The 27,162-nt window shown below is 44.8% G+C and overlaps 1 protein-coding gene across 1 annotated transcript in view; it reads left to right on the forward strand.

The window, feature by feature from the left end:
• Positions 1-27,162, forward strand: part of ASTN1 (astrotactin 1) — a 292,192-nt gene that overhangs the window by 192,469 nt on the left and 72,561 nt on the right. The window contains exons 10-15 of the mRNA XM_014845333.3: positions 5,883-6,020; positions 6,531-6,681; positions 15,044-15,210; positions 18,136-18,330; positions 19,945-20,072; positions 26,526-26,630. Coding sequence (XP_014700819.1) covers positions 5,883-6,020; positions 6,531-6,681; positions 15,044-15,210; positions 18,136-18,330; positions 19,945-20,072; positions 26,526-26,630 — 884 coding nt within the window. The remainder of the gene's footprint in view (positions 1-5,882; positions 6,021-6,530; positions 6,682-15,043; positions 15,211-18,135; positions 18,331-19,944; positions 20,073-26,525; positions 26,631-27,162) is intronic.

Below are 27,162 nucleotides of genomic sequence, written 5' to 3' on the forward strand. Positions count from 1 at the left end.
ATGCATTAAGCTACTGCATGACATTACTGGAGGAATGGTGAGCAGTGTGGGGCAAATGGAAAACTTGCTTCATTTTCACTGCACTCAAACAGTGTGCTGAGTCTCACGTATTCACTGCTGCCTTTCCAGACTCCTTCCCCAGACCCTCCACATCAGCCAGTCCTGGCCTGGGTGTCAGTTTTGCTCCTGCATTTGCCTTCTAGAGCTGGCTCCTCTGCCCCAGCTTCTCCTGCTCCTCCCTGTTGGCTCTGGATGGATGGGGCTTGGCCACTGCGGTGTTTTCTCTCCTAAGGCATGCCCCTAGCTAGACTGCAGATTTCAGAACCACTTCCTCACAGAGCCTTCCCTTCCCTTTCTCTCCCGAGTGTCTCTCTCGGGGCAGGCCGGGTCACATTAATGGCATTGGCCGCAGGCTGCCTTTGAGGATTTGTGCTACAAGAGATGTCAGCTATATTCCTTAGACTATGACTTGGGCATTTAAACTTTCCAACAAGGATTTATCATCTGGCTGACTTTCCTCCCACCTTTTTCTTGCTGCTGGTCTGCCAGGACCTACGATGGTGATAAAGATAAGGCAGATGGAGGGCCTGGTGGAGTCGGGCTGATTGAAACGGATAAGTTTTCCCTCCTCGAAAAGTCAGAAACTAACACTTTGAAAAACAAGGGCCTTACTGAAATTGCTATTAAAACAGAACCTTCACCAAAACTGTGTTTCCATCCCCACAAGCACTGTTTACTCTTCTCAAGTTTGTTAGCTGCCAACTGGATGTGATACCCAAACGCTACAGAGGGAATCAGTTGCATGGTTTGACCCATGCGGTCAACTACCTCAGGAGGCCATGGGTTAATCACTAAGTGATTAATCATTTTGGGCTCTAACATGACAATAACTAATCTTTCAGATAAAAGAAATATGTGATGATCTCCTTATTTTAGGTATTAAGAACTCTAACGGAAACCACTCTGAGATCTGAGTAAACCAGTTGCCAATGGCCACTCTGGAAAATTCTATGGCCTGGTCAGTGACTGTAATTTCTTAAAGATGCTAATGACTATTTACTTGCTACTCTGCTCCCCTATGATTTAGTGTCCTGATGAATTCCAAGCCACTGCACGTTTGCCTGGGCTGTGGAATAAAGTTTAAATTCTGACATTCAAATCTTTCTGCAATTGAGTGCCGATGTACTCCCTTTTAATAAGCTGCTCTTCTCTAGAACTTTGTATTCTTAGTCAAATCGATCTTCTAACTGATCCACTACCCCAACAACCTGAACATTTCCCACTTTGCATGTTTGCTCATACTCTTTCCTACAGCAAGAATGCTTATTCTCCTCCTAACATAACACCACCCGTTGTCGTGGTCTAGACCAAGTCTCAGCTAAACCCAACATCTATCGAGCATCTACCATCGCAAGGCGCTGTTCTAGATGATGTAGATGTGACCAAACAAATATGACCATGATAGTCCCTGACTTCAAGGAATTTACAGTCTCATCCAAAAATTGTTCTCCAGCACGGACCCTCCATGAGAATCCCCAGTGTGCTTTAAAAATGACCAAGAATCTTACCCAGCACAAACCAATTAATTCAAAATTTCTGGGGGGTGGGACCAGGGCATGAGTGTTTTTTGAAAGCACAATGGTAATTCTAATCTGTGCCCAGGATTGAGAAACGCCACTCTAAAGCTTCTCCAACGCACTTCGTCAATCCACAATGACTCTTCCCCCTCCAAATTTCCACAACATGCTGACTATAATGTTTATTTGTCAGTTATTTTATTTCATATTTATTTTTAACTTGCCTATTTGTTTCCCCAATGAAATGGCCATCTTCCTGAGGGAGTGGGTAGTACCCTATATGGCTTTAAGTATTTAATATCTAACATACATTTTTGACATACAATTTAATATCTAACATAGAATTTTAAACACAGTAGGTCTTCAACAAAGATTTGTAGATGATGACTTCAGATTTCCTAAGAACTTGAAACCAGACTAGGAAAAGACCTTGATACCCAACCTAATCCTGGTAATCTACAATCCCAAAGTTCCTGGGAAGGGTCCAAAGGGACTCTGAACCTCCAGCCTGAGTCTTCTGACCAAACCCAGTCTAGTGCTGAAGACCACCTTTCCACTGTGGCTAGGATCACTCCATATCACTAGACCCTCTGGTGGCAGGGACTACTGTAGACCAAATTTATCTCTTGGAGACCTTCCTCCCAAGTGTGTACCTGCATCCCTGGGCACAATACCTCATCCCGGAATGGCCTGCTTTGGGAAGAGTGGAGACGCCAGGCTAAGAGCTATTTATCAGGTTTCCCACATTCTACTTGACGCCAAGGCACAGTGAGAACACAGGCTTGTTCTGTCCAGTGCTCTCTGGCAAGTGTTTGCCTCTGAACAGTAGTTTCAAGCTCTAGTTCAACAGGGCCGTGTGCAGGACTCAGGCTACAGCTGAGCCATCAACTGTGATAGTCACCACCAGCTGTCAACAGAGAAGGCCCAACTTGGGAAAGCATTCCAGATGCTCACCCAACTTCTCTTTGGTGGCTTTTTGAAATAATTCCTGCCAAATCTGCATGAATGAGGGACAGATGAAATTTCAGGACACAGCTTTTCTCTGACAGTTTGTTCTATATTTGGTTTTTGGAATTACTCAGTAGATTTTGCAGATAAAAGAAAAACTTTAGAATTGCATAGGCATGAGCTAGCATGGACTGGAAAGCTGCTGTGAGCCACACTTAAGAATTGGACCAACCCCTAGCTTTCCCACTTAGGGAGAGGTGACCTTGGGAGGTCGCTAAACTTCTTACAATATTAGTTGACAAATTGGTAAAATGGGGCCAATCGATTAACCTCAGAGGGCTGTTGTGAGGATAAATGAGCCAGTCTACAGAGCAGCTGCCCCTTTGAGAGGTCTCGATAAAGATAGTCTCACTGCCCACCTGGCTTTGCTTCCCCTGCAGGGTTTCACCTTGACCGCACCAGAGATGGAAGATTACACTGTTTTTCTTGTTAACTTAGTACAGTGTTACATCTCAGAAGCCTTTGTGTACTTTGAAAATTCCTCACAATATCAAACCCAGATCCATCTTGACCATTAAATTCATTTAAACCCAGAGGTTACTCCATGTCCTGCTCTAAATGAAGGACCACCGCTAAATGAATCACCACCGCTCCCATCTTTAAATTTGAAAATTGAGATTATATTCCCCAGTAGCCTGTGCAAACTAAAGAGCATAACTAAATCTCTTTGTTGATCAGTCAATCAAGATTGATGGAGTGGCCTCCTTGGGCCAGAAATTGTGTTAGGCAATAGGGATACAAAGATGATGAAGAACTGTCCTGTGCCATCCAAGAGAGCACATTCTGCTGAGGCTGATGGACGCATGAAAAGATGGGCACAACTCAGTCTCTCGGGGGGACAAGGGACTGTGTGCATGCGCATGGAGGAGAGCCCCTTGCTTGGCCTGAGGGTTGAGTGTGAAGGTTCTGGAGGGTTTTCTGGAAGGGGTGGGACCTTAACTGAATCTTAAAGTGAGTGGGAGTCCTACAAAAAAGAGAGGAAGGAAAATTCAACAAGAAGGAATATTAGGAGCAAAAGCAAAGAAGTGTGAAAATTAGGACGATTTTAGGAACTACAGTCAGATTGCATTATAGGAGCACATAGTGTGAAGCAGGGTTTAGTGAAAGAAGGAGCTGCGGAAGTGGGTGGCAATGATGTCTTTGGCGATGTGAACTTTGTTCTGTAGGCCTGGGGTGTCATCAGACAGTTTCAGTTGGGAAAGATCTTTGCTTTTCCTTTCGCAATATTACTGCCTGTACAGGAGGAAGGGAAAACTGTGAGATTGATGGATGTGAATCTCTCTCTCCAAAGAAAAATTAACCATCAGAAATGTGCTAGTACTCCCAACAGTTTCCTAAAATCTGTTGCATAAATTATAAGCTACAGATCACAGATCGGTTGCTCTGCATCAACGCAAAACTTGGTCATTTTAAAACCGAAACAGGAAACAAAAACTCACCTCTATGTCCAAAGAAACTGCCTCCTCCCTGGTACCATGCAAACTTGTGCATGTTCTCTCTGAAACTATATATTATATACAATATTAGTGGCGCCCCCACCCCAGCTTGCCTATCATAGTGTTGCTAATCTCAAGAATGTCCATTAGGAAATGCAAAGTGAATACAAATGCTTGCATGTTGTTGCCTTCAACTCACATTCATCCTTAAGTCCCAGGTTCCGGGCACCTCACGGCAATCACTTGCCCTGAACTGGGTCCTTAATCTTGTCAGATGACATGTGTGCACGTGTGTGTGTGTGTGTGTGTGTGTGTGTGTGTGTGTGTGAAGGGGCTGTCATGCCTTCAGTTTTGCCAACTGCTTCACAGAAGAGTGAAGTAGTGGGTCTCCTCTTCTGTCCCCCCAGTAATGTCCCTCCCTTACCTGGTACAGAGCCCCCTGTGCAGACCCCGTGCCACCTATTGCCTCATGTCCCTGTGGGTGGGAAGAGTTGAGAGCCTCCTTCAGAGCAAGAAGCGTCTGTGGTATTTCAATGCCGCTTAAGGCAGAGGTTTGCCCAGCAGGTCAGAGAAGTAGAGATCCAAGAGTAAGAGTGGGAATAGGGAAGAAATCTCCCAAATCGTGGCCACATCCCGCTTGCTCAGTGGTCTGCCTCTCCCCTGGGCACCTGCTTCCTCCCCTTTCAGCTGCTCTGGTGCCTAGGGCTCTCTTTCAGGGAGTGGGTGAGAATCGTGTGGCTTGGCTGCTGGTAACGCCTGAGCCTCCGTCAGTGGGCATTCTCTGAGGCCAGCATTCTAGAGGGGGTTGCATTTCTCAGAAAAGATCTCACGTCATCTCTCTTGTTTCCTAGCATCTCAGGCATCCCGGGGAGTGGAGAGGGGAGCATGTGGGTTAAGGGAGAGAAAGGAACAGCATTCTGAAATGGTACTCTGTGACCAGCATGATAATCGAACCAGTGCTGGGTTCTGTTTAATTGTGCGCATCCTTCCATTGTTCCTCCCTCCACATTAAGTTGGAAGGGGACGCCAGACTGCCACAGCCTCGTGATATCCCACCCACACTGGCTTTTATCCCATAGACTATTTTTGACTGTGAACACAGAGCATTTGAATGCCTTTGAAATAAAATGAATGAATAAATAAACAAATAATCTCTCATGGTTTCCTTAAGCTCTCCCTTGAAATGCTGATTGATTCTTTTATTCCTTTTAGCCCTTGTTGTAAGAATAATAAAAAAAAATCTTCCCTGTCTCCTGAGGGTTAAGGCCATTATCTGAGGGTGTGGGTGGGAGTGCTGCAGAGAAGACATCCAGGCCTGTCTGGTTCCCTCTTCTCTCCTCCCTGGAGGCTCCTGGCTCTGGTCATTTCTGTTTCCATCACACAGAAGTCAGAAAAGGGGAGCTTTCCTCCCTCCTTTTCCTCGGTAGGGTTCCTGCAGGCACAGAGAGGAGCCATCACTTCCCCCGTGGGTGTGCAACCCAAGGGATGCGGATGGTGGGATGCCGGCATGTCTCCTCAATTAGAATGCTTCCAATTATATCCGCCTTAAGATAGGGGAAGCCCAGCTTCACATCTCAAGGAAACTGGGACTCAATTTCTCACAACTTAATAAAAACCACTTCTAGCAGCTGGTGTGTGGGTACCATAATCAGTTCTCCAGCTGTCTCAACATGTGAGCAGGAGTAGACCTCTCTGCCTCCATCAGGCTCAGTCATCTCATCCATAAAATGGCAATAAACTCTCCTTTCTGAAGAGGACTACTAGGGGTGAGAAGGAAGCAGCTGGAGATAGAATGCCAGGCTCCCCGGTGGGGGTGGTTATCCCCTCAGTCATAACCACCTGGTGTTGGGTGTACCTGCAGATTCACCTACACCCTTGGGGAAGGCATGTGGCTGCCTCTCAGCAAGAGCTTTGTGATTCCACCAGCTGAACTGGCCATCAACCCATCAGCGAAGTGTAAGACAGACATGACAGTGATGGAGGACGCTGTGGAGGTCAGGTGAGCCCTGCCCCAGCACGCTGAGGCCTGCATTTGGCTTGGGAGGCTCAGTGAGAAACGACCTGAAGGTCCAAGGTGCTGGGAAAAGAATCATGCCTAGCCGAAAGGAGAAGTTGGCAGGCTGCCCTCCAATTCCCCAGACACCAGGCCGGGGTCTACTCTATCTGGGTCAATATTGCACACCCCAAGCCTCAGGCACTGGGAAAGGACATAAAATTCGAGTTTGTAAGCACTTCCTGCAGCCCCGAAGGACTGACAGGCAATAAAATGTTAATTTCCTTGCCCAAGTTTAGACCTCCTTTGACCAGGCGTTACAGCCCTGGCTCGTTTCCCAGATATGGAGAATGTCCATAATTCGTCAGTTCAAGGCTCAGAGTATGGTTGATCTTTCCTTTTTGTAAGAGAGAGTGAGACATGAGCCAGCTGGCCAGATAGGAACGCGGACTATGATGCTACTTGTTGTACGTGGAGCCCTTGATGCCTGCCATCTCCTGCTGTTTCTCCCCGCAGGGAGGAGCTGATGACCTCATCCTCCTTCGACAGCCTGGAGGTTCTCTTAGATTCCTTCGGTCCAGTGCGTGACTGCAGCAAGGATAATGGGGGCTGCAGTAAGAACTTCCGTTGCATCTCAGATCGCAAGCTGGACTCCACTGGTTGTGTGGTATGTGTGCCCTGTCAAGCTTGTCATTTTGAGGGTGGGGGAGCAGTGCACAGGATAAGACACAATGCAGGTACATGGATGAAACTATATTGTGAATGAAAGAGAGGGTCAAGAGTGATCCCTCCCTAGGTGTAACCACCATCTAGTCTAAATTATGAATTTTCCCTTGACAGACATGAGGAGCTAATCACAGTCCATTAATCAAGAAGTATTTATGGAGTACCTACTGTGTGTATCTATCCAAGGGAAATTTCTTGAACTATATAGCATGATTCTTTCTTTCCAGCCTTTCAGGCTAGTTTGTAAGGGATACCCCAAACAATCTGAAAACTAATTAACTGCTAAATAGTATAATCTTGACTCTAATAGGAAATAAACTATGTTTACTGTAATAGGAAATTTAGAAGAAACCTACCTTTGGCTAGAGTCAAATTACATTGACTGTAATGGGAAATTTTAGGAGGAACTTGCCTAAGGCCAGAATGATGAAGGAAGTAAGTTACTCCAGGAATGGCAGAAGAAAATGAAAAACAGTCTCCTTTGAGATGATGTCAATGAACTCCTACTTTGTCAAAGATGGTTTTCTACTTCGTTATCAGCTATATGGTTTTTGGCTACCTTTAAAATACGTGATGCTATTCACTAGAAAGACTATTTGGGCTATGATAGACTAAGACAGCTCCCACGCCAAAGGTATGAAGATTGATCGAACCACACAGATAAAAGGAGGCAGGAGCAGATGAAGCCATCAGCTGCTGGTGCCTTTCTATTGGTCACTTTCATGCCCATCAACACTATTGTCTGTTTCCAGCCCTCTCTTCTTTTAGGGGCAGAATGATGAAATCCTCACTGAGAGGAGAGGGAATGGGGCAGAGAAGGGAGGCAGGAAGGCTGTGCATAAAGTGGGCACAAAGGAGAGGGAGAGATGATTTATTGAGACACGTAGTTCTGCAGTGTTTTGGGGGCAGGACCAGGAGCTTACAGCTCCACAGGGAGAATATGGTGCCTCATCTTGCTTCTCAATCTGACAGCTGTGCTCTTGCAAGGGGACTCAGAGCAGGGGCAAGCTGTGAGGATGCTGGGCCCATGCCATCTTTCACACCCTCATCTTCCTGTCTCTGAGCACCTGCTCTGTTCAGGGAGCTGCTCTCCATCAAAGACGGATATGTCCCTGGGATCCAGGGTGGGACTCTCTCAGCCCTTAGGCTTCCCCAGACTTTCACAGGCTAGGCAGTAGCTGACAGGAGCCTGATTCATCTGAGAAGGGAGAGAAAATGAAGAAAAGAAAAGGGAAAGAGAGAACACTGAGGAGCAAGTAGATGGAGAACCTGGCAGGTCAATCAAAAGAAAGGCAAACCAGAACAGATAGGACTATCAGGAAAATACAAAGAAAAGCACTCTGTAGGTTGTGTCTTCCAAAGGCAGCCAGGGGTGAGCTGATGCTCCACCATGCTCCCCTCCCTTTGCCTGGTCCACTTTCAGATGTCTTAAGCAATGAGCTTCCCAACTGGGTCCCTCAGGAGACGATTTCACTGTCTAATGGAACTCCCAGCTGAGACGTATTTTTTTTTACTATTCGGGCTTCATTTCTTCATCCGGATTTCAGCCTTTCATTCCTTATTACTCTCTCGGGTCATTCTAAGTACTAAAATATTGTGTGTGCACATGTGTGAACATCCCTCCCCACCCCCTAAAGCTACCTCCATATGAGTTTGAGGATGCTCACATATTCACACACATGCACACGGATATATTCTCCGTCTCTTCTCACTTCTCTGCCCCTTTCCTGAGCCCCTAAGGGTTTGCCTGTCAAACGCCTTCTGTTGGTGATCCTAGCCCCTTTTACTTGGCACATAGCCATGCTGATGTATTTTTATATTTTTAACACTGTGATCTGTGAGACGGAGCTAGCAGGAATAGTTCCGATGAATATGCATTTGCAATAAGATCACTGCATTTTAGAATAGGAGCCACTGCAGAAAGCCACCCAATTATACTGGTGCCTGGTATTAGCATAACACTTTGAAGTCACTGGTCCATGTGGTTCTTAGAGGGAAGAGGGGGCCAGGCTGACTGGCAGGCCCATTCAATTGTCTGTTTCTCATTGGCTACGAAGCACATGATCCTTGAAACAGAGGACCGATGGTTTGAGAGCTGATGTGTCACATCATGACCCTTATGACCCTACTGAGAAGACCGGGGACTTTACCTTGAGCTGACCTGCCTCCCCTGGGCATCAGTACTATCCCGAAGTCCTGGTGTATTAGCAGAGCGGTCCTGTGTCATCTGGAGGTGGACCAGGGACAAAGGCATCAGCTGCACCAGCTGCACTTGGGGGAGAACTGGGCTCCCTTCCTCCTCTGCACATAAACCCTGACGCTCAGTCCTCTGGGTGCCGAACTGAAAGGCTTCCCAGGAACTCAGAACATGCTGGCCCTTAAGAAACCCAGGAAAGAGGCAGATATGGGAAGAGACAGTGTATGTGCATATTTGCCTGACTGAATTCAAGCCAGACAGGTGGGGTTGCTCAACCTTCATTCTTTCCAGGAAGGCAGGGCATGTTTCTCAGTTATGCATGGACTCCCACAGGGTTAATTGCTACCCAGTTAATTGCCCTGTTGTTTATAGAGTCTCTGGGGATGGGAAACAAACACCCGTGAAAGGCACAGACCTGTACAAGCCACAATCACTCCATTCCAGACCAAACCACTCTCCAACAGAGAGATTACAGAACCTTTGGGAGGGCTCCCGGAGCAGAGGTCCGCCACCCACTGCTGATAACCACGTCTTACTTCTACCCCTTGTCCTTACTGCTAAGGCGGGGGCAGGGGTCCCTACCTGGAAGGCACAATAGCAGTGGTTCTCCGTTCTGTGGAGCCCCATAAGGTCCTGCAAAGTTCCTGTAGTAGTTTCCTATGGTTGCCGTAACAAATTACCACAGGTTTAGTGGCTTAAAACAACACACATTTATTATTTTTCTTTTTCTTTTCTTTTTTTTTTTTTTGAGGAAGATTAACCCTGAGTTAACTGCTGCCAATCCTCCTACTTTTGCTGAGGAAGACTGGTCCTGAGCTAACATCCGTGCCCATCCTCCTCTACTTTATATGTGGGACGCCTACCACAGCATGGCTTGCCAAGCAGTGCCATGTCCGCATCCTAGATCCAAACCCGTGAACCCTGGGCTGCCGAAGCAGGAACGTGCGCACTCAACTGCTGCGCCACGGGGCCAGCCCCACAACACACATTTATTATCTCACAGCTCTGTAGATGAGAATCCAATACTGGTGTCACTGGGCTAAAATCAAGGTCTTAGCAGGGCTGTGTTCTTTCTGGAGGCTCTAGGAGAGTATCCACCGGCTTGCCTTTTCCAGCTTCAAGAGGCAGCCCATATTTTTGGCTCATGGTACCCTTCTTCCATCTTTAAAGCCAGCTACATTGCACTTTTCTGACCATTCTTCTGTAGCACATCTCCCCCTCTCTCTCTCTTCTGCTTCCCTCTTGTACTTTTAAGGACTCTTGTGATGACATTGGGCTCACCTGGATAATCCAGGATAATCTCCCATCTCAAGATCCTTAACTTGATCTGCAAAGTCCCTTTGGTCATGTAAGCTGACATGTTCACAGGGTCCCAGGATTATGTGGCAGACATCCTTGGGAGGCCATCATTGGGAGATGGCAGTAGATGACAGTGGGGATTGGAGCAGACTTGGTCAGCAGGACTCTCATCTCCCCACTTTCAGCTTTAACCACGGCATCTTCCTTCTTATCAAGCCTACCTCTTGAGCTTTAATATAAAACTTTGTTTGAAAGTCTTGAAAATGATTTACAAAGCCGTAACAAAAGTGAAAAGCCCACGTTCTAATATTCCTTTCTCAGCTTCCCAAAAGTAGCCAAAACAAAAGCCTTTGGTTTGTGAGATGTCTGCATGTACTTAGGTGAGCAGACTGTGGCCTTGGAAGGGAGAGGTCGGCTGTCCCGCTTTCTCGTGTATTGAACATATGACCTTCCCCACCAGAGCATTATGCTCTAATGAGCTTCGAATTACCCAATGACCCTGCTGCCCTCTGTCCACATGCTGTCCACAATGGTCTCCCACGAAATGTGTCATTTCACCTCTACTGGAGCGCAGATGTGCAGAGACCATCACAGATGACCAGCTCTCTTTCTCTCTGTAGGACAGGAAGCAGAAGAGTATGCCTCAGAGGTTTTCAGAGAAAAGGGGGCAGGAAGCTGAGATATAAATTTAATTCCATCAAACTTTTCCCCTTGGGAGAAGGCCTGCGTGGCTTGGGCTTGCATGTCAGAGCCCATCCGAAAGTCAGGGAAATCATTATTTGTGAGAGGAAGACGACTGCCGTGTAGAAAAAGAGAATCGATTTTGAGTAGGAATTGTGGGAATTATGGTTGCGTGTCTTCTGAATCACGCAGGTAAGGCGAGACAGGCTCGACGGCAGGAAGTTGTTCCCTTCTCCCAGGAGCCCTGAATAGGCTCATGTGTCCATCACTCATATTCAGCAGCCATCAGACATTCACCTCCTAATCTGGAACGAAGGTGTGTGTGTCTCCGGCTCAGTGAGATCCGACTAGGCTCCTAAGTAATTAATCAACCAAAAACCATTGGTGGAAAAAGAGGGGAAAGATGGTGAAGAAAAGGGATTGAATGGGGAAAACCATTTTAATCTCATTAGCAAAATGTGCCTTAGACCAGTAATAAGTCACGAAGCCATGAGTGTCTCATGAACGATGATTAACCTTGTGTATTTTAGGGGTCACTGAAATATGGGCTCATTTATTAGGCCTTCTTGATGGAGGAGGGCTGTTGCCATGATAAATGGAGTTTTCTTCTCAAGCCTGTAGTTGATAAAGGCCCTGGGACTGCCACATGTAACCTCTGCCGAGAGAGGTTAAAATATGACCTTGGGGCTCAATCCTGAGCAAACAGTTCTATTTTAAGGAACAAGTGGAGGGATTGTCCACAAGCCAGAAGAAGAGAATGGCCGGTGCTTACGAAGAGAAAATACAAGCTCCTCCTGGAGACAGGATTTCTCTCCTGACAACTGGGCTCTAGTAGCAAATACTTCCAGGAAGAGGGCATGGTTAGGAGCCTGTGGTTTCCTTGTAGGTAGACAAAGATTTTCAGGAGCCCAGAATATGAAGAAGCAGCACAAGGAACATTTAGGCAAAAACAAAAACAAATTTATACCATGGAAATGAGTGATTAGACTCTTTGGGGAGTGGCAGTTCTGGTTCATCAAGGGTTAAGAAGAAAACTATATTTTTGGTTTCATTTTTTTTTTTTCTGGAAATCTTTCAAAAATGTTCTACTCTGAACTGCAGCCCAAGTAAGCTATAGTGTGGTGAAGATAATTGCATCTTTTTCGGTGATTGAGGATCTTGTCTTGCCTTCAAGGTCACGGCTCTGGACAGTGTGCAGTGTTTGCCTTATAAATGTATGGACTCATAATACGGGGTGTGTGTGTGTGCATGTGTGTGAAAGAGGAGAGAGAGAGAGAATGTTAGGCTGAACCTACAAATCCATTATTAATCCCAGAATGTACTCCAGGAGTTGCTTAACACAATCAAACAAACAACAAATCTATAGGATCGCTTTAACTGTTGACAAATTGACCTTATTTCTTTGGATTCCAATGAATCCAGGTTATCTCACACCTGTAAAGCAACAGGGCAGAGCGGAAGGGACACACAAGAGCTTTGGGGTCAGACAGATCTAGGTCCAAGTCTGATTCTGGCATTTTCCACCTCTGTGACCTTAAACAAGTTACTACTTAATCTTTCTGAGTCTAAGTTTTATCATCTGTAAAACGGGGGGAAAAAAGTCTCTCTGTGTGTTGGGATGGAAGGTAATATATGTAGATTGTCCTGCACATAGAATTGCTTAATTCTGGATAGCTGTTATTATTATTTTCAGCTTTGCTTATAAGAACAAAAAAAGTCCGACATGGACAAGGTAGCTAACTGTCTTCTCTCCAAACCTCCTAAGAGGGTGCAAATATCAGGTGGTCCAATTTGGCACAGCAACAGTCATCTAGACACCAGGCCAGGCAAGACATAGATGTGCCTGGATTTGGAATGCTGGAACAAAGCCTGCTGGAGTTTCATTTGATGAAGTCTTTGTCAAAAATCACACTTGATGGGGCATTCCGGAAAAAAGCAGGTGGTTGAGAAGATGGGGCGACCTGGCTGGTGACTGAGAAAGCTAGCTGGTACCAGGATGGACTGGCTTTGTCCCTACTTTGATGGCTTTTCCCCAGCTTTGTGGAAAGAAAAAAAAAGAATTCATGGCAACTAGTGTAGCCCCTTTAATTCCGGTCAAACTTTTGTGTTTCAACCTACATGCATGCCTGGAAAGCCTCACAGTGGTGAAGCCAGCTCCTTTCTGGTGGCACATCTGGCCTAACAGCTGGGTGGCCAAGCAAGTGGATGGGTGGGGGGGCTAACAAAATGTAGGGTGCAATCCTCAGCTGCCTCATTTGCTTGTTTACCATCTCTGGAACATCTGGGTTTGCACAACATGAGGCAGCCCTTAGAAACTTCTTTAAATGCTGTCACCTTCCAGCATTCCAGCTGGCTTCATGGGGAGAGAGAGGATGGACCAGGCTGGGATCCTGGGAGGCCCACAGCGGGGCTATTTGTTTGGAAAATTGCAGAATTAGTGTCAGCAAACTGCACATCCTGCTGTGATCTTCCATCCGGAAGCGGGGAGGGAGGGGGTTGGGTCTTCAGAGGCACACCTGCGGCAGCTCTGGGCTACCAGGCCAAGGTGCTTGGCAGCCGTGAAAAAGAGGCAGCCAGGCAGCAGGGCAGGAGGGGAAGTGTTGAACACGGTTCCACCAAGTTTTGAAAGAGTTTTTTTGGTTTGGTTTTGGTTTTGGAGGAGTGTGTTAGCTAGCTGACAGTATGTGTATAACACAGTCCTTAAAAGCAGGTCAGATCTAGACAGACCCCCAGCGCTGCCCCATACTAGCTGCCTGACCCTGGGCGAGTTATTTGCCCCCTTCCAGCCTGTTGGAAAGAATCAGCTGTAATGCAGATGTGCAGGATCTGTTGCATAGACAAAAGCAGCAGGATGGCAAAAAATGTTCATGGGCTTTCAGACGGAATCTAGAGCAGTGAGAAGTTCATGCTTTAATTGGCAGTGTTAACAGTTTCCACATCGATTAAATGAGACTCATATAGGGTGCTGTGAGATGAAATACCGAAAGCACATAGCATAGCGCCCTGCTCCTAGTAAGTGTTCGGTAAACGGTAACTGTTGTGTGAGAGACCGAGCATGGTGTAAGAGAACGAAAGAGCAGCTAAGTCAAGGATGTCATAGCCAGCCTCCAGGGCTTCGGGTGTGGTCCTGCGGTGATCAGCAGTGCAACTTTAGGAACAGGAACATTAAGCTCTCTGTGCTTTTTCATATGTAAAATGGGGTTGATCACACTGCTTACCTCAAGGAGATGTCCTGAGGGTTAAATGAGTAAAATGAGTGAGTTAGACACTGCCCAGCACATGATGTGTGCCATATGAGCGCTCCTACTGCTCGCCAAGCCCCTTTGTCTTCCCCAGATTCCGGTTGACATCTTTTCCTGGATTATCTCCTTTGCTGTCGTTCTTGGGGAGTTTATTGATGACACAGCAGTGCAGAAAAGCTAATTCCTTCACACTGAGTGTCCAGAGCACTGGGATAAAGCTCGAGCCCAGTGCAGCCCCTGTGGGTGCTCATGTAGCAGCTGCCTTGTCTGTGCGTCTTCCGCAGGGTGTCCTTGAAGGGGAAGGTCATGAGTATGGTCACTCCCATGAGGAGAGCAGTCACACCTCCCTCCAAGGTCACAGGGAAAGTCCACTTCGTCCTTCTAGCTGGAAGCCCTGGCTCTGTCCGTTCCGTCCAACACCGCTGTCTGGTACCAACGTTGACAAAGTGCTTTGGACATTAAAAGAAACTCTTATTAATACTAAGTCCAAACAGAAGCACTCCCTTCCCCTAGCCAAAAGGAATCTCTGCTAATGCATTTTAATTCTGGCCCATCACTTCCACTCTTCTGCCAGCCTGGGCCCAAGCGGGAGGCCTGCACACCTAGCTGTATCTTGCTACAATGCTCCGTTCCAGCCTGTTTGGAGGAATTGGCTTTAATGCGAATATGTGTGATCTGTGCCCAGAGAGAAGAAGCAAGATGTCAAAAAAGGTCACTTGCTTTTAAAGGGAGTCCAGCGTAGTGGGAAATTCATGCATTGCTTGCCAAAGTTAATGATTTCAAGACTGAGTGCTAAAAATAGGCACCAGTGGTTATACTCTGGTTCCCAGAGAACCTGGTCCCCTGATTCACGCAACTGTGTGCATGTTTTCTGATTGTGCCAGTGCCCATCCGGACTTAGCCCGATGAAGGACAGCTCTGGCTGCTACGACCGCCACATTGGGGTGGACTGCTCTGACGGCTTCAATGGCGGCTGTGAGCAGCTGTGTCTCCAGCAGATGGCGCCCTTCCCAGAGGACCCCACCTTATACAACATCCTCATGTTCTGCGGGTGAGTTGAACTGCCCCTGAGGCCAACCAGCTTGCTGCCTTGCAGGACTTTCGATGCTAAAACTAGGAAAGTAAATCTGAATGAGCTGGCCACCCTAGACCGGCTCTCAGACTCTGAGGAGCAAGCCTGGAGGACTGGAAGAGGAGCCCTTTTAAAGGCAGAGTTGGGAGGGCTCTTAGGGAAAGTCTAGTCCCGCCCCTACAGATGAGGAAACTGACCGCAGGCATTGCCCGTTTACACCAGAATTTTCCAAACTGTGTTTTTTGGAACTAGGTTAATTAGGTGTTTTGTGACAAAAGGATTCCACAGTCCAAAAGCTTGGGAAAGATTGTGCGAGACTAATCAATTGTCAAAGAGGGGGAGGGGGAATCTTTGGAGGAGTGGATGTAGAATTAAATTCTGCTCCTAAAGTCCCTGCATTTTGTGAACGCAGCCACCCTGCTCAGACGTAGCAGCTTCTCACCGTAGTTAAAGAGCCCGACTGTGGATCTGCTCTTTCACCCACCTCACTTCATTTGTTCTGAGGATGACTCCGTGCGGGAGCAGGCAGGCAATGCTATCCCATTTTACAGATGAGAAAACTAACGCACAGCAAGGTTAAGTGACTCCCTCAAGACTGGGGAGTCAGTAAGTGGGAAGATTAGGATTAGAATTCAGGCCTCCTTGGTTTCTTGAAAGTTCTGTGGTTCCCTCAACATTTAAATTTACATCGCTGACTGGAATTATATTTAAAGACATTTGCACGTTATATTTATAAAGTAAATAAAGATTTGGCCCATTCTTCTATACCCATAGTTTGCTTGTCTATCCTCCCCTCCCCTTTCCTTGCCCTCAAGGATCTTGCAATCTAAAAGGATTGCAATGGAAATCAATATTTGTAATAATAAAGCTATGCCAGATTGTTGCTAAAAGCCAGTGCCTGCTGAATAATCATGAAAAGATTATTTGGTGGAGTAGTAATGTTATTTTATTGTATTTCATTTTATTCTATTTCTTTGCAATTGAGCAATTTTCATATTCAGTTTCTTGTAAACTCCCATCCTATAAATGGGAGTTTGATCTACATTTTAATGTCTCTCTAATGTTATCATTGTGGTTGACCCACTTCAATTAATAGAGCTAAATTCAGCCGAAGTCGCATAGCTTTATTTATTTAATAAACATGCATGTGAGCACGAGTTTTGCAGAGATCCTAGTTAAGTGTTAGGTATAGCAGTGACAGCAGGATACGAGACTTGGTCTCTGCCCTCACAGGAGTTTACAGTGGGACACATGGCCGTGAACACAAAGGAGAACGGGGGAAATGGGGCAGTGTGGAAGGGGAAGCTGTCGAGATGTTCAGGATGGACTGAGAGGGAACCAACCACCTTCAAAATTCCTTCCAGAAACACTATGTTATTGCTCAAGGAAGGAGCTGCTTCACTTTCTTGTTCCAGATCTAGGCTGGTGCCATTAAAGTCCTTTGGGTTTCGAGTCACATCTGGTGCCTGGACTAATGCAGTAGCTCCCTAAGTGGATTTTCCCCTTTCAAGCAGAGTTTGGTACATGTGTGTATTTAGCGGTCTCCAAGCCACTCTCTGTAGCCTGCCAATAGAAGTCCTTGATGTGAGGTTCTTATACGAAGGCCAGATCACGTGCACTTACGACTGAAGAGCTCTACTCACACTGTTCACACAAACATGTAAATGGGGAAAATGAGCTGTTAAAGTTGCACTAGAGTGGGCCTGTTTGTACCTCTGCTAATAATAACGACAGCAGCATTTAATGAATACCTGCTGTATGCTAGGTACAATGGACGTCCTTTAAGTTCATTATGTCACTTAATCTTCTCAACAACCCAGCGAAGCAGCTAGTTTTTCCCCCTTTCACGGATGTGGAAACTGAAGTTCAGAGAGTTTAATCAACTGACCCAAGGTCACCCAGTAAAGGACAGTGACATTACCATTACAATATTCCTTCTCATCACTTAAAACTATGATTATTTATTCCTCTATATAGAACAGACATTTTTATATTATTACAACAAATATCTCAGATAGTAATAAATGATGTGTTTTAATGTCATGATCATCTATAAATTCTAAATCTGGTATATTTCTGAGGAGAGACCCAAATTAAATCAGTATGCTTTTTAAATGACAGCTTTATCAAAGGCATTCATACGTGAATTAACGGATTATATTCTTCTCATTATACACATAGGGTCCAGTTAATGACTTAAGGGTCACTGACCCATGTTTACCAGCATTAGTATTGTTCTTCATTAGAGTGACTATATGCTTAATGGGGAGGCTGCTAAAGAAGTGTTCACACAGCGTGCCGTAGCATCTATTTAGTTCAGGAAGGCCACACTGATGGAGGGGAGTTAATATGGGTTGATCTCGTGTTTGGATACATTCAAACAGAACACAGCCAGAAAATGATCAATGTTTCTAATTTCTTAGTTGACTTGTCACAGGACCAGATTAGAAGGTTATTAATTTCTTAAGCACAGTGTCATTCGTTTTGCTGCCTATTTACCCTCCAAACAGATGCAGGGTCTGGCCATATAGATGGTTCTGGAGAAAGGCTCTAGAGTATCTTGGGTTTAAATGTGTTAACTTATTTATAAGTTATCTCCAGTGATTCTTACCCTGACCTATCTGGGAAAATATGCACTTATTAGAGGAGAGAGCACACCAAAAACCTGACAGGAAAGCTGCAGAGGAAAGGCGAGAGGTTCTGTGTGATCACATCATGGAAGGAGACTCGCTTTATAGGCTTAAGAAACTGAATTATAAAGGGGACAAAATGGAACTGGGATGTTCATAATCTTTAGCCATCCAACATTCTCCCAAAGGCATTTCTTCCCGGTCTATTGGGTTGAGTTGACGGCACAGCTCATTGATGGAATAACTTCTTATCTTGAGTTTTCCACTGTGTTAGGTGCATCGAGGATTACAAGCTCGGTGTGGATGGACGCTCTTGCCAACTCATCACGGAGACCTGCCCCGAGGGAGGGGACTGTGGGGAAATCAGGGAGCTTCCCATGAACCAGACCCTCTTTGGGGAGATGTTCTTTGGTTACAACAACCATTCCAAGGAAGTGGCCGCTGGACAAGTGCTGAAAGGCACATTCAGGTGAACCTCACATCCACAGAACTGATTATTCAGGGCTGTTGATGGATCTTCTTCCATGAAGAGCTTTAAAGTCAGGAAACAGTTTTGTATCTTGGAGCAAGGTAAATGTGATCCTAAAAGGATAGGTTATGTTCTCTCCCATGATCTTCTCCAAGTCGACATTCCTCCTTCCAGAATCTGAGAACCATGCTTCCTCTTGGGGAACAGGAAAGTGTTAGATAAATTTTTGTCTTGCCCAGGCAAGGACTGCAATATTTTCCATGACAGCTACACCCAAATGCTCAAGTTCTGTTCCCTCTGAGTGGAAAGATCAGTGTGTGAGTCAGTCTACAATATCAGTCCTCAAGCATGGTCGAAGGATCCCTTAGGGTTTATGAGAGCCTTTCAGGGGATATTCTTTTCCACGTACAGAAAGGCTGGATTTTCTTCACATAGTTCAACTCAAACAGTATGTTGCAGAGGTGAGAATTCAGCTGTCTTCTAGTAAGTCAGACAGTATTAAAATTTTCAAAAAATGTAAAATAATGGCACTCCTCTCCTCATGTTTCATGGTATATGTTAACATTTAATAGATTTATTATTGTTATTTTTATTTATTTATTTATTTTGCTGAGGAAGATTAGCCCTGAGCTAACATCTGTTGCCAATTTTCCTCTTTTTTTCTTTTTTTTATGTGGGCTGTTGCCACAGCATGGCCGCTAACCAATGAGTGGTGTAGGCCTATGTCCAGGGTCCGAACCCGGGCTGCCAAAGAAGAGCGTGCCGAATTTAACCACGAGGCCACCAGGGCTGGCCCTTATTATTGTTATTTTTAAATGAATTAATAAATATTTTAAAAATTTATCTTTCAATTTCCAAAATGTTAAATGTTAATAGATATAATTCACATTAACAAAAGCTACTTGGGGCCTTCAATTATTTTTAAGGTCCTGAGAACAAAATATTCCAAACCATTGGAATTCCAAACCATTGGTTTGGAATATTTTAGGAGATTTTCCTTTTGACCTCTGTCCCTGTTCTATCTTAGGCTATTTGAATATATCTCCCCCAGAACCCATGCTGCTTTCCAGGAGATGATGATGATGATGAAAGTGTTGTAGTAAGGACCAGCAGTTGATAACAACCCGGGCCTCGACTCTTAGAAGCAAACTGATAGTGATTATCTGAGCCAGTTCTTAGAGTCAGTTGCTTTTTCTGTTACAGACAGAAAGACTTTATTAATAGTTCCTCGTTTAGTGAAAGGCAAGCAGTGACGCATCATAACTAATCTTGTGGTGGCTGGAGTCTTCACTGCAGTCTACAGAGGAGACTGAGTATGTCCAGATCTCATGGAGAGGGAGTCAGGGCATAGGGACTGGGATGGGAGGGAGGGAAGAATATTGTCTATCTTTTGAGTAGACATTTTCAGCTGGTTGATTTCTCATCTCCCTGAGCCCTCATCCTACCTCTTACTCCAGATGTGTACATCAAGTGGGGTTTGCGGGGAGGGGAACTTTTTGGCCCAGAAAGAATTTTTTCATTGCAAGTTGAGTTATAGATTGCCCACCAAGGAGTGGGGTTCACTCCTTGAATGAAAGTCTCATTCAAGAAATGAAGGTCTGCCTCTGTTTCCAGGCAAAACAACTTCGCTCGAGGTTTAGACCAGCAACTGCCAGATGGTCTTGTGGTGGCCACTGTCCCTCTGGAGAATCAGTGCCTGGAGGAAATCTCGGAGCCCACCCCTGACCCCGACTTCCTGACTGGTGAGTGTGTTCCTGCCCTTACTTAACTGGCAAAAACAGGCAGCTCCCTATGGTTTCATGAAATCCAAACTCGACCTCACTTATTTTGGTTTCAAAGCCAGTGATTTCCTTAATTCACAATAAAAGCTCAGTTCTAAAACTGAACACTAATGGGATTATTTGTCAGTAAAATTGCCAATGTTATTATATAATCATCTGCAAAATGGTCATAATGATACCTTTCCCTGCTCGTCTCATCAGGACGCTTGGAAAACACATGGGATAATTGATATGTAAGAGATCAGAGCTCTCAGTGGATTCGCAGAAGTGACCAGGTCGTGGTAGAGGCAGAGAGAAGGTGGATTGCTACCATTGCCTAACTATCTGACACTGGGACTGCTGGGTTCCCCAGCGAGTACTTATGGACCCATGGAGGGGACTAGAAAATGATAGAGCTTTGTTGTCAAATGACACTGGGTTTGAATCCCGGCTCTGCTACTTTCTAGCTGTATGACAGTGGACAGTACAGTCTCTCGGGACCTCGTGGCCCTCATCTTAAGATGGGACCAACACCCCCTGCACGTCAGTGCTGTTTTGAGCCCCGTGTTGTTCTTCTCCTGGGCGCATTATGGAATGAAGTTGTGGGTTGATTGGAAGAGGCAGGAATCTCAGGGGATGCTTCTCCTTTCTGTGCCTCTGAAGACCCCCAGATAGCACCTCTTGGACCAAAGAAGACAGGTCAGAGGGTTCCATGGACCCATAAAAGGCAGCCAAGCAGAAACCCAGCATCACTTGCTGGAAGACTGGACATGAGCTCAATTCCATTGCTGGCTTTGTTCCTTTCTCCACTACTTCTCTCCTGTCCTCATTCTACGTCTTTCTTATTCTGTCCTTTTCTCCCCTTTCTCTTTCCTGTTGAAGAATGAATTGAGCTGAGGGTAAGCCTCTTTCAGATGTCAAGTTATGTTCAAAACTCTAGTGTAGACCTGAAAGGGATTAGAAGGAGGTCTGTCTGAAGTAGTATGGCACAGCGACTAGAAGCATAGGCTCTGGTGCCTGTGACAGCTGGGCTCAACTCTTCACTGGTTGTGTGATCTTGGACAAGTTGCTTACTCTGTGCCTCAATTTTTTTACCTACATAAATGGACATTATAATACTGTCTTCCTTAAGGGATTCATATGAGGAATAAATAAATTAATATTTGTAAAGTTTTACAATAGTTCCTGACACGTAGTGAGATATATGTTTGTTAAATAAATGACTATACCAAGGAAGAAAGAAAATCTGAACATTCAAACTACCAAATAGTATTTTCCTGTAGGAGGAGGAGAGAGAACAAAAGAGAAAACAATTAGATGTATTTCGGTCCAGAAAGAAATCTCGTCAAAATCAGCTGCCCTCTGAGAGACCACAGAGCCACAGACACACACACTAAACTGAAGAAATTAGAATGCAGCCTCTGGACACGTCAATGAAGCCTGCATCTCTAGTGTTAGGGCATCTCATTTGCTGAGAAGCATTTCCCATGTGGCTATAAAATGCCTTCCTTGTAAAGGAGGTGTAAGATGGCACTGCAGAGCATGGCTCACACCAACCATAAACTACCTGGCTTCTGTTCAAAGAGCCGCCAGGACCTCACACACAACTTATTGTGGTGGTGAGACTTTCCTGCAGTCACCAGGCCGGGCGGACACAGAGAAGTGCTGGATGCTGCCTGAAGCTCTCTTGGGAGAAGTAGGTGGATGGGTCTGAGGAACATCAGAAGAACCATGTTTGAATCTACATCTTTGGAAATAAGGAAAAGATCAAAAGCGGGGCCTCATCCACAACAGAAACGTCCTTCTTCCCTGTGCGCTTGGACCTCTCCTAGTTTGGCGTATTGGGGGCAAAAGGAGTAGAAGGATGTGCGGATGGGTCACTTCCATTTGTCACAGCCTTGAGGTAGTGAAGTCTAACATTCCTAAAACTGTAGAGGAAACTCTCTTGGCCTGCTGCTTTTCTACCGGCCTTTGTTTTTAACCTATTTTAAGAAGTGGTACCAGTTAGGCCAAGAACATATATTTCCTTTGATGTATGACGGAATCAGTCTTGTATTTTTAAAGCCCCGGATAACTAGAAGAACCAATTAAACAGATGGTTGACCAAAGTTCCTCCATATTAACTTTCTAGTCCTTGTGACATTTTAATTGCATCTTTCCTGAGAGTCATCCAGAGAATATCATATCACGTCTCGCTATGTGCTATTATAGGTCATAATGCCCACAAACCTACAAGCTTGGAAGATTTCAGAGCTAAAGCAGTCCTCAGAATCTTCTGTATCTGCGCTTCCATGTATTTTTTTTTTTTTCATGAAAAACCAGTGCTCCACTCATAACTAGGTTCTGACTTCAAATACGTTTGGAAAGACTGTAGAATCACCTCTCAGCAATTTGCCACACCTTAGTGTAGAACGGCTTCCCAAAAGCCCACAGGAAGGAAATCACTTTTCCTTTATTTAATCCAGCAATTCTCAAACCTTTATTTAACTAGAGAATCCTCTGACATGTAACAACTATTTTCATTTTTCAGAATTATTGGTTTGAAGAACGTACTGGAAAAATACTGATTTATGTGTTTCTTCTTGCTGATTGCTTCCCTCTTCATCAAAATAACAGTTAAGAATTCTGAGCTTCACCAGCCCTTTTGGTGTTATAAGTTGTGTGGAAATAAATGAAGACCAACCAAATGAAAAGAGACGAAGGCTATTTATTCACAGCTCGCTATAGCAAGGGAGTCAGCCACCATCACTTTAGTTTGGCAGAGGCTGAAAGGCAGGCAGAGGAGCGGGAATGCTTTAGAGAGGAGAGAAGGGAGGGCTTCAGACACGCCCTGACTGGGGGCTGTTGGCATGTAGGTGGGCGGACTAACCAGGAGTGAGGTGTTCTAGGTAGGTGATTAGGGGATATATTTAACTTTCTCTGGTTGGACCTAAGTTGAAAGCAAGAATAAAAATTACGGAAGCTGGGGCTGGCCTAGTGGCACAGCAATTAAGTTTGTACGTTCCACTTCAGCAGCCTGGCGTTCGCCGGTTCGGATCCTGGGTGTGGACCTACACACTGCTTGTCAGGCTATGCTGTGGCAGGCGTCCCACATATAGAGTAGAGGAAGATGGGCATGGATGTTAGCTCAGGGCCAGTCTTCCTCAGCAAAAAGAGGAGGATTGGAGGCAGATGTTAGCTCAGGGCTAATCTTCCTCAAAAAAAAAAAAAATTAAGGAAACAATCAGTCATTAATCAAATCCTGGTCATTTTGGCCCCAAAATTATCCAGTTGTTTTGGGTGATTGTTTGACTTTCTGGACTGGTTGCTAGAGACAGTAGTCTGACTTCCTACAAGTCTGACTTACAGATGGTAGGCTAGCTTCTTTGGCTAGTCACTGTAGATAACAGTTTGGTTTCCTGGGCTGGTTGCTGCAGATTGTGGGTCAGAGTTCTATTTTTAGATGTGGTCTGTCCATTGTCCATTTATATTTTTAGTCTCTTAGTTGAGAAAAAGAAGAGACTCTAGAGGCAGACAAAGGAGGGAGAGGAGACTGCTGGCCACATTCATGGGCCTACTGGGGACACACTTGCTAAATCTGCGTGAAGATTTAGAGCTTCTGAACTCTTTGGAACTTCTTGAAGGTCATCCAAAGGAAATGGACTCTTGGATTTAGAACTTTTGGAGATAATACGTCCCCTTGGTATTGCAAATAAATTACACGAGAAAACTAACTTCCTTCCTTCTTTCCTTCCCTCTTTCTTTCTTTCATGTAGGTCTTTTTTGGTCACTCTTTTTTAAAGTGTAGGTAGGGAAAAAATAATTTTCTTTCTTGGGGAAATCTAGAAATATTTTGTTTGAGAAAAGAGTCATTCAGAAATGTATCCCAAATAATAATAAAATAAAATAAAAAACTAGAGCTGACTGCATGTCAAGGACACACTGATAAAGAATCAAAGTATGCCTTTCTTTTCAACTAATGGGAAAATTATCTGTAAGTGGGCCCAGAACAACATTCCTCGAGTACTGACAGTTATGTTACTGTTCTCCTGACTGGTGTAGCATCAGTGCCAGGTGGAATTGCTGTTCAGCAGTTAAGTAAGGCAGTTCACGTGTTCAGCTCATCCTGGGTGAATGTGGGCCACTGGCACCCCTTCCCACGCCCCGACATCCCATCTGAACTTCCCTTATTTTTTCTTTCCTCTGTTCTGAACTAAAGCCTAGGAATTTATAACATAAGCATCAATTAAGAAATGTCAGGTTTGCACAATTCGGGCTGATGAGGGCGAGGTAAGGAGGAAGAGGAGGATGACAACAGTATGGAAGCCATATGTATGTCTACGGCACTTTATCTTTTCTCGACGTACTTTTACATCCATAACTTTATTTTGCTCTGACAACCTACCTGTATAGTAAGCAAGAGGGATACACCTGTCCCCAATTTTCAGATATGAAAACTGAAGGAAGTGGGTCCCCTAGCCCAAAGGCACACAGCTGGTTGGAATAATAGAATTGAAAAAGAAGCAAGAGGTCATCTCAGCTAAGCCTCTCACTTTACAGGTGAAACAACTGAGATCCAAAAGGTCCCCTAGCCAGATAGCCAGAGAGGAAGGTCCAGCCAGCAATGGCGGTCAGAAAGCATCCCCTGAGGTAACCTGGCCAGCCTTTGAACTCCAGCCGCCTGATTTCCTGCTCGTTTCTCTTTCCACTGGGAAACAATTCAATTAAAGTGAACGTTTTCTAGTATATTGCAAAATCTTTGTCTATTGAGCTTGCTGTTTTTTTATTAATAGACTTTTTGAAACAGCAAGCTGAAGAGCTGACGTCAGTAGAGAAGGCATGTCAGCTAGAACGTTCTACAGAGCACGCACATTTGAGGCTCTAATGAAACGTGCCTTTGAGGTGTGTGACTGGAGACTTAAACTTGCAAAGTTAGAATTTCATTTGTATGCTTTTACAATTAACATCAAGGCTAAAAGCCAGAGTAGGTAGTGGTATGACTGTCATCACAAAGCTTAGTGTTAACCCTCAAAGAAGAACATTTGAAAAAGAAAAAGCGCTAACACACCTTCTCTTCGTTTAACTTACCTTTGATTGTCTGAGACAAAATTTAAGCGATTGATTCATGAAGCATCTCTCCTGACCTTTTTTCTTTTTGCCTTACCAATAATTATTCCCATATGATTCACACAGCAATGGAAATTTGGCAATTACTCTGCTAATTTGATCAGAGTTGACAAGCAGCTAATTAATCCTGCCCACTCCTCATCCAGTTTAGGTAATAAATAAGTTGATTTAGCCTGAAGGGAGCACGGGTCAAATGGCAAGACAATTCACTATGTATGTATTACTGACCGTATATTTATACATATACAATATCTATCTACCTATGTACATATCTGTCTAAATTGACTATATATATTGCCATTACATTTGCATATATATATATATAGACACACATATGCATATGTGCATATGTTTGCATATATATTTATTCCTATAATGGACACATATAGCAAACTTTAGGCTTACAAATGAAGCTAAAATTGGTTTTCTAGACTTAGCAAGGTGTTTTTTTCTTATTTCTTGTGGCCTAATTATTTTGTGTCTGTAGCATTTTATATTTATAGTAATGGCTAGAATTTCAACAAAGTGCCACTCTTTCTCCGAGGTGCTCAAGCAAGAACAGCCCATTGTAACCTCTCTAAGAGGCTACAAGGGTGCGTTTATTGAGAGGGACCTTGGACAAGCAACTCAGCTTCTCAGAGCCTCAGTTCTCCCCTCGATAAAAGGGGGACCACAAATAAAGTGTCTATCATGGTGTCTGGCATGGGCATGGGACTCAATCCAGGGCCATCCCTGTCCCTTAATGACCTAATCACGCTGACACTGTCCCTCCTGGTAAAGAAGAAATAGCATTATCAGCTTCAGAGTAATTAAAACTTAAATGCTGAACACAAATCAGTTAAATGGGACAGAAAAATCAATGTTATCAGGTATGTGAGCTGAGTCAATTACTGCAACTATTAAAGAGAGTAAAACTGGTGTGTTACAGGAAGCCGAGAGCTTTATATGAATTTATTTAGGGAATATTATGGTAGAATGGTTAAGAACCCCAGCCCTGCCTCAGACACATCTGAACTGCATCCTGGCTATACCTGGTGGCCTAAGGCCCTTATGCAAACATCCTCTCTGAGCCTCAGTTTCCCCATTTATAAAATGCAAATAGCAACAACTATCTCACAAGAATCAAATGGCTTTCTTTATGCAAAGTGCTTAGCAAAATGTCTTGCACAGAGTAAGGGTTCAATAAATGACAGCAGTTGTTTTATGATTCCAGAAATTCTCTCCATCAAAGAATGCTGTCTCATTTTCTCGCCATTACACCCTTCACCTGGTAGACTTCGGACTTGTGAATCAGTCGTGCACACTGAGCCCCCTCTCCTCTGTCCCTAGGGATGGTGAACTTCAGTGAGGTGTCTGGATACCCCGTGCTGCAGCACTGGAAGGTCCGGTCTGTGATGTACCACAGCAAACTCAACCAAGTGACCGTCTCGCAGGGTGAGCACAGCAGCAAGCCGTCCCTCCCCCCTGCTCCAGAGGCTTGGAATTCCTTTCCAAGGGCACAAGCCTTTTATCCCATTGTTGAAGATGCAGTCTAAAACGTAGCCACTCCATGAGATACGTAACCTTTTCACCCAGAGTCACACTTAAGGGCAAATACCTGGAATCGGATCCTTTTCTAAGTAGAGATTAAATTGCAAGTTTTATCTTGGACTGTAGAAGAGATGGAAAGGGCAAGCTGGGAATTGCTGAAGATAAACACCTATTTTGTAATTTTTCCTGGGGTCACCCCATGGGTAGAGAGGACGCGCAAAAGCAGATTTTTTAAATAAATTAACAGAACAAAACTTTCCAAATGCAAAGAGCATAACTTAGAATTTCTGTACAATGAAAGAAATCAGGGAAAGAGATCAAGAAAGAGGAAGGGGAGGAGGAGAAGTAGAAAACAGCTTATGACCCTAAACAACAAGTAAGCAAAACAGAGACAGAGTGAGGAGGGGATTTTTCTGTGTCTACAGCTAGCAAGTTA

Source organism: Equus asinus, chromosome 25, assembly GCF_041296235.1.
Source record: "Equus asinus isolate D_3611 breed Donkey chromosome 25, EquAss-T2T_v2, whole genome shotgun sequence".
Classification (NCBI taxonomy): Eukaryota; Metazoa; Chordata; class Mammalia; order Perissodactyla; family Equidae; genus Equus; species Equus asinus.